The following is an 8,089-nucleotide window of genomic DNA, read 5'->3' on the forward strand; positions in this document are numbered from 1 at the left end:
ATTTTTTTTCTCAAGAATGTAAAGTATTACACTTATAATGGTGTGTTTGGATATGTATTACTTGAAATAATATTTGTGTTTGTATAAAAAAATATGTTTTTCAATCACTTTTATTCATCTTCCAACCTTTTTTTTATTTTAAATACATCATGTTATAAACAATGTTACAGTAATTATTTCATATAATATTTCAAATAATATTCTATCCATACACTCATACTAATATTATACTCATATATTTTAAATCTCACGATTGAATGTATGATACGTATATGAAATTTAGATTTCAAATTATGCGTTAAACATTTAATGATAAAAGTATATATATACTGTATGTATATATAAAAAACTAATTCATATATATCTAGTACATATTTTCTTGGAAGATAAAGGAATCCCATTTTGCCACTCTACAAGAATGAACCAGGAAACACAGAAATTCAAAAATGTCCGCAGCGCAAAGACGTGTGGATCGTGGAACAGATGGGTCTACCAACCCCTGTGCGTGTATCCAATTATCATAAATCTCCCACCAAACTTTGAGCATCTTATCATCATCAGTATTATTATTCGTTCACAGCGGCTGGAGGACCACTCATATAGGGGGAAAAGCCAGCTTGACCATTCGAATCTCATTTTTGTCTTTTGGTGTGGGATTGACCTTCCTTCTCTATTATAGCAACCTGTCATCACAGATGGGGGATTGGCATGATTTTTTAAAGTACCAGGACCGTTCATCTCATTATGGTGAGTCACCCGTCCAGTTGGAGCCTGGTCAAATGAGGCTCTTATCTCATCTGAAGGAGTTTTTTCAACAAACAAACTTGGAAAGTTTTTTTTTTTCTTTTTTCCCGTCTTTTTTGGTATAATTACCCGTATCCATTTTTCCCTTCTTTTTTTCTCCCCTTCTAATTGCAACAATCTAGACCTGTTCCTAAATTATGCAAAAGGAAACCAAAGACGAGCCTGTATAAACTGAATCACTATCGGACCAAACACGTACAATTGCACTCACCTGCAGAAAGTGTCAAGATGTACTGAATTGGGAATGCAGTTACAAATCCTTCCCCAACCTACACCTGAGGAAGGATTTAAATCCCGTCCTGGTGGCCATTGGACTGGAAAAACCTATTTCAACATTTTGAAAAAGGTCTTGACAAGCCATGAAATCCTCAAAAAATGATATATTACAATCTTTTATTTTTGGCTTTTCTAGAGATTCAAATTAAAAAATATGTATCAACATACAAGTATACTACAATGCATAAATAGAGAAATTTAAAGAAAAACAAAGAGTACAATTTATTGATTTTTCTATGATCTTAAATGTACATAACAAAAAATGCCGAGAAAGTTATTGCAAAGATTGAGACTCTGGAAATTAGAGATTTTAGATTCAAATCTTTTATTCCTCATCACTTCTTAAATCTCACATCTCCTCTATTTATATAAAAAAACAACAACTAAAAGAAAGACACATAACAAAAAACATATAGATTGTTTTTTTACATTATTATTCAATGGTAGATAGAAAATAATTATAAGTTTGCTGTGCATCTAATTTCCAAATATTCATATATTCATAGTTTTCTTGGAGTTACCTTGACAAATGCAGGGATACACTTTGATAAAAGGATAAGATTCACATAACAACAACAAAAGCATAGAGTGCGAACAAAGTTTTCCCTAGTTTAGTGTCACTTATTGAACGAGGACATGAAATGGTTAATGGCCAAGTCTGCTTTTATAGAAATTAATCTTACCCATTGTTAGCATAATTAAATACCCAAACCCAAACAACTAAAAAGTTACACTCTTGTCTTTTGTGTTTGAGAAAGCAAAATAATAAAAAAATAAAATTAAAACCCCACCCCCCCCCCCCCCCCCCCCAACAAAAAAAACGTGATGCACTTTACGAGTACGTGTACACAAATAAAAAGCTTGAAAGCTTAGCAAAGGCTGGAAACTTCTTTCATGGGAAAGCATTTATGCCAAACCCTTATCCTTCAATTCTCATCGTCTAATTTTTCTCAACCCAAAATGGGCAAAAAGGAAGTATAAAAAGATAGCCACAATTTTCCAAGGACAAAGATGTAACTTCACATGAATGAGCGAGTACCTCAAAAGGGCCATGAGCCGCACTATAAATGCCCCCTTTATAGCCCTCTCCCGAACGCTCACGCTTACATAAATTTCTAGGCTGCTTATTATCTTCACCAATCACAACAACCGGCGGACAATTCTTTCGTGTTGGCGATAAGATCGAACAACTTAATTAGGGTTAAGTGCGTCATCGAATTCCGTGGAATCTTATCTTCTTCCTTTTGTTTAATCTAATCGGAGTATATCATTCTGATTTGTTGTTTCGCTCTTCTTATTCTTCTTGTTCTTTTGCAGGTTTTTTGGATCCTTCGGACGTTGAGTGAAATTGGAGTTCCGTAGCTGTTGTTGGACTGGTTAGACAAACTTTAATAATTTGATTGTAAGTAATGGTTTCTTTTTCTAGTTCATAAAATCTTTTTCCTGGTTGTTTTGTTGTGATGTTGTCGATGTATACTTTTCTGAGGTTCTCTTTTTTCTTTTTTAAATTGATTTTAACGCTAAATCTTGATGTAATAATGAGCATATTTGTATTCCTTATTTTTGGGGGTTTTTTTGGGTAATCTGAGGGATTGGAATTCCATTCTGGAACGTGGATGTTGAAAATCTTTTTGTGGGGGATGAATTAAGATTTTTAGCATTATAAAGGTATGATCTTTCTTCTGCGGGGTTGAATCTAGGGTTCTGTTTTATCCTCCTGAATTTCCTGTCGGTTGTGTGCAATTTTCTTGATAAATAGGTATTACATTAAAAAAAAGATTTATTGTTCTCGGATGTAATCTTTGGGCCGTGTATTGGATATTGAGAAATTAATTCAATGGCCTTTCTGTATATTCAGGCCTTATTTTGTGCCAAACTTTTGTGTGTTGCACAAGCTTTGTCTTAATTTATTCTTAATTGCTAAAGAGCTAATTATGAGCCCATATGAGTTAGTACGATTTTTGCAGCGATGTATGTTCCAGTTGTCAATGTTTTGTTGCTTTGCCAATGCATGTTATACTTGTCAAGATTGTGATGCTCTCCCGAATATGTTTATGCACATTCCTGTGACTGGTTATGTGTATTTTTCAAGTGTATTGTTCACTGCGTTTGGATCTGTCTTTATTCGGCTGTCACTCTATTATGGAATAATAGGTGTTTGGGTCTTCTGTTTGATTATACATTTGGAATTTTATCATCTAAGTGACTGTGTTTAGGATCCATTTGCATTCGCATCAAATAGAGCAACTTGTGGGTGATGCCGTAGCCATCTTGTCCTAATCTAGTGTGCTTCAAAAGAATGAGCTTTCTTATAGTTATTATGTTGTAACACATTGATATCGTTGTTAAAATCTTTGGAATACATACTTTCGCTCTCTCTCTCTCCTGGTTCCTAGTTATAGTGCTCATTTTACTCCCGTGTGCTTGTAAATTGTGTCTGATCCCACTACTTGGTGATTGAACAGGAAAGACTGAATGATCTAATGGAGTCTAAAGGTGGGAAGAAGAAGTCTAGTAGTAGTAAATCCTTATTCTACGAAGCTCCCCTTGGATACAGCATTGAAGACATTCGACCAAACGGAGGAATCAAGAAGTTCAGATCAGCTGCATACTCCAACGTAAGTTTTTTCTTTACATTTAACTGTGATACTTCCATGTTCTTAGCATTTTTGATGGCTAAGAATTTTGAATCTAGCACATGTTTGACTGGTTTTTTCTTTTTCCCTTCCTGTGCAGTGCGCTCGCAAACCATCCTGATATCCCCAAGCTGGTCTTCCGGTCACGTCTCTCGACGTGATAAAAGCTCAAAAATTATATTAGTTTTAGTTTTTATTTTAATCCCCGTGCTCCTTTTCTTCAATATTCCTCCTCTTTCTTGTCTTCTCTACCTGTTTTTGCGACCACTTCCTCAATCAAAATGGCATTGCCAGTCTCTGCAATTGGTTTCGAAGGTTATGAAAAAAGGCTTGAAATTTCGTTCTTTGAACCAAGCATCTTTGCTGACCCTGAGGGTAAGGGTCTTAGGAGCCTTACCAAAACTCAGTTGGATGAGATCCTTGAACCAGCTGAGTGCACTATTGTTTCTACCCTGTCAAACAAGTATCTGGACTCCTATGTCCTCTCTGAATCAAGCCTCTTTGTTCATCCTTACAAGATAATTATCAAAACTTGTGGGACGACGAAGTTACTTTTCTCGATTCCTCCCATCCTGAAGTTAGCTGAATCTCTCTCTCTTACTGTGAGAGCTGTGAAGTATACACGTGGGAGCTTCATATTCCCTGGGGCACAATCATTTCCTCATCGCAGCTTCTCTGAGGAAGTTGCCCTCCTTGATAGCTATTTTGGGAAGCTTGGGTCAGGAAGCAAGGCTTTTGTTATGGGCGATTCTGGTCAGCCACAGAAATGGCATGTTTACTATGCCTCTGCTGGATCAGAGCAATCCTCTGATGCTGTTTATACACTAGAAATGTGTATGACTGGTTTGGACAGGGAGATGGCTTCTGTCTTTTACAGGAGTCAGTCAAGTTCTGCAGCTCTGATGACAGTACAATCAGGAATACGGAAGATTCTCCCAGAGTCTGAGATATGTGACTTTGAGTTTGATCCATGTGGTTATTCCATGAACTCTATTGAAGGGGATGCCATATCTACAATTCATGTTACGCCAGAAGATGGTTTCAGCTATGCAAGTTTCGAAGCTGCTGGATACGATCTGAAAGTTGTGAATCTTGGACTGCTGATTGCCAGGGTGTTGGCTTGTTTTGAGCCAAGCGAGTTTTCCATCGCCGTTCATGCTGATCTGTCTCCAAAGTTACTTGAACTGACATGCTCTTTGGATCTAAAGGGTTACCATCTTGGTGAGAAGTGCCATGAAGAGCTTGGATCTGACAATTCTGTTGTGTACCAGAAGTTTGTTAAGACTGTGGCCTGTGGATCTCCTAGGTCAATTCTGAAATGCTGCTGGAAAGAGGACGAGGAAGAAGAAAAGGAGTAGCATTGGGGTTTTCATTTATAAGAATATACTACTAGAATAAAATAAAACATGTGCCTATTGTTCTCCAGGCATATGCAAGAGTATTTCCTAGTTTGTCTCTGATGTCATCTAGAATAAAATAAAACATGTGCCTATTGGTCCTCCAGGCATATGTAAGAGTATTTCCTAGTTTGACTCTGATGTCATCTAGTCTGCATATTTCTGAGTCTTTGGGACTCATTCTATCACTCTGGTGTTGTTTGGTTTGTGTTATTTCAGAAAGATTGTATCTGGTTATGTGTTGTTTTTGGTTGTTTTTGCTGAATGATGCCTGGTTACATATATGTTTAATGTCGCTCAGGACTGCATCATGCAGAGGGCGATTCAGTTGCAAATATGGAAGTGTTTGTTGGCTATGGTCTTTAGTTATCCTTCAATTCTAAACGCTATTTAGTTTTTATTCAACAGACTTGGGAGTGGGTTTGTGCTTGTGGTTGGTTTAGTTTTTGTGTAGTTTATATGTTTTTCGGCATTTGCTTTGTTCTTCTCTGTATTTACGTTAATCTAATCTGGGCCTAAGAACTAGTCTCGTAGAGGAAGTGAACATTATATCAATGATGCTGCGTCTATTCTTTGGCGGCCTGTAACTAGGTCACCTTCTAACAGTACAATCCTTCACTCTTTCTCGTCCTGCATTTCTGAATGTGCCTGGGAGCCGGGGCTTCTTGGGAGCAATGTAGTCGTTTCTTGGTTGCCTCATCGGGAGCGTGGCGTGTGCCTATTATGTTCATTACAGTGGAAGGCGGAGGATGTGGTTCTCTATCTCTGTTGGTTTTCGCTAACGTTTGTGTTGTCGAGGTGGGTGAGTCGGATCAAGAGAGTCGTGAAAAGGAGAAAAACATGCAAGGACAGGTGTTTGGTTGGGCATATGTAGGATTGGGTCTTGTCTTTGAAGTTGTTGATTTGTAGAGATAATGGAGAATGAGGTGACGCTTTCCAAGCATGAGTTAATGTACTCGGCCGACACCAATTACAGATAGCATCCAGATTTCACGGTCAAATAATCAAATCCGCAAATATCGAACGGCGTTGGGATGCGAATGGGGGACCTTAGGCATGATTTGTGCAGGTCAATTGTCCTTTTTTTTGTTATTATCATTTTACTTATATTTTATTCTATCTTAATTTATTTAGGAGAGGTGGAACTCAATCTACAAAGAGCAAGTGAAAAAGATTTGAAATCTTGACTTTTTATTTCATTAAGTCTTCACCAAACCTAAAGGTTTTGGTGGCGGCTGGCTTAATGGTGGCCATCAATCCAAAGTTGAACCAGTGAAAAAGACTTAAAATTTTGATGTCCTGTCCCATTAAACCTTCACCAAACCTAAAGAATTTGGCGGTGACTAGGTTGGTGGCCACCACCAACCCAAAGCTAGTGGTTTGCAGGTCAATTGTCAAGTGGGACTATTAAACTGAATTCTTCTGTCCTGCTTATTGCTATTAGGTACTGTGAGTGAGACATCTTTAATGCCTAACATTTTGACGTTGCTAATTACATACAGCTGTTCTGTGACAGTGTGACACTACTCAATCAATGGCACCATCTTGCATTGGCTCTAGTCTTTTTTGCAAGCCACTTAAACTGTATTCCTAGAGTAATTGGTGACTAAGAGAGATTTAAAAGTTTACTTGACTATAGGTTAAGATATTTGATTCCTTAGTCTGCATTTTAAAAATTTAGACTTTTTTTTAAAGTCTCTTAAACTGTGTTCCTATTTAATTGCCAAATTTTGGTTTTTCACTTTTAGAGCCTTCATCATTTGAAGGGATTAAAAATGTTGACTGGCTTTGCTCCCCTCTCCCCATTTCCCTTTTCCACCCCCTTTGACTGGAAAGCCCAAGAATCGATTCTTTGGACTTGTCAGCAGAAGAGAGAGAGGTTTTGTTTCTTGGTTCTTACTTTTTTTAGCAGTTTTCAAAATTCTATGAAACTAGACCTTGATGCCCAAAATTTCAGGAACAGCAAGTTTAGTAGTTGATCTTCAATCATTTTTTCCCCGTGAAGTTGTGCAATTTAAGTTTCATTTGAAAAAGCTAATTTATTGATTGACCTGATAATCTTTTATTATGGTCCACTAATAGTTAGCTGTAATTATCCAACTCTTTCAATAGTTGTCTGAGATGACAGTTACAGACATACAATTGTACAAATGTATGATCATAAACTTTAAGGAGTCCGGATTACTAAATTGCATTTTCAAATTAAGTGGGGTCTGCTGCATGATAATGCCATTACAGGGATTGCATAACTACTTAGATTAATTATTTTATTGTTTTGCACTGTGACCATCCCGTGGCTGTAGTTTAGTGGTTAGAATTCTACGTTGTGGCCGTAGAGACCTGGGCTCGAATCCCAGCAGCCACAAGGCGGCGTTTTGCCTACAATGCAAAGGACAATGGTCATATAATTTCTTTTTTTCAAAGTTCCTATAATGTTTCACTATTTGTAATTTCTTTATGGAAAAAGCCGTCCTCGAAGGTCTGAGCTTTGAACTAAAAAGGGGTACTGAGGCTATTGAACTATCAAGCATTTTTTTGTTAAACCTTTCTATTTTTCTTGCTTTCAAGAATACTCCTCCTGTCGAGAGCTCTTTGTTGTCTTGTCGTTTTTTTCTTTTAGCTGTTGCTCAACAAGGAAATATCTATAATTTGGACCTGCTAGTTAAACTAAAATGTAATTTCCACTTCCCATGGCCCATGGGCAGAAAAGTTTATCCGCCCTGAATTCTTGACACACCAAGAAAGAACGATAGAGATTCTTAACATCATCTAAAATTTCCTGTATCAGAACCAAATGATCAACGCATCCCTTCGCCTTGTCAGTGAGACAGTACATGAATACGATTGCCAGTTGCAAAATTCTTATCATCATCTTTATTTTCATTATCATTTTCATGAATACTTAAAGATATCATCAACGTATATATGTAAACCAAACTGTAGGACTAAGGCTGGTGAAACACAACATTAGTTTGT

General features: G+C 37.1%; 1 protein-coding gene and 1 non-coding gene across 3 annotated transcripts; both read left to right on the forward strand.

The window, feature by feature from the left end:
- Positions 1–2,144: 2,144 nt before the first annotated feature.
- Positions 2,145–5,350, forward strand: LOC140020931 (S-adenosylmethionine decarboxylase proenzyme-like). 2 transcript variants are annotated; one of them, XM_072071582.1, is made up of 4 exons: positions 2,145–2,280; positions 2,398–2,482; positions 3,546–3,698; positions 3,817–5,350. In XM_072071582.1, exon 4 carries the CDS (start codon positions 3,998–4,000, stop codon positions 5,072–5,074), a length of 1,077 nt encoding a protein of 358 aa, XP_071927683.1. In that variant the 5' UTR covers positions 2,145–2,280; positions 2,398–2,482; positions 3,546–3,698; positions 3,817–3,997; the 3' UTR covers positions 5,075–5,350. The 2 variants fall into 2 exon arrangements, with proteins under 2 accessions (XP_071927683.1, XP_071927682.1); XM_072071581.1 differs by having other exon boundaries at positions 2,148–2,285.
- A 2,056-nt stretch (positions 5,351–7,406) lies between these two features.
- TRNAH-GUG (transfer RNA histidin (anticodon GUG)) lies at positions 7,407–7,478 on the forward strand. Its single transcript has one exon. It is a non-coding gene; the product is annotated as a tRNA-His (tRNA).
- Positions 7,479–8,089: the final 611 nt, after the last annotated feature.

This window comes from Coffea arabica, chromosome 11e (genome assembly GCF_036785885.1).
Source record: "Coffea arabica cultivar ET-39 chromosome 11e, Coffea Arabica ET-39 HiFi, whole genome shotgun sequence".
Classification (NCBI taxonomy): domain Eukaryota; kingdom Viridiplantae; phylum Streptophyta; class Magnoliopsida; order Gentianales; family Rubiaceae; genus Coffea; species Coffea arabica.

What these genes read in the sequence shown, in the direction of transcription:
- LOC140020931 (XM_072071582.1), top strand. Translation starts at nt 3,998, where the DNA reads ATGGCATTGCCAGTCTCTGCAATTGGTTTCGAAGGTTATGAAAAAAGG.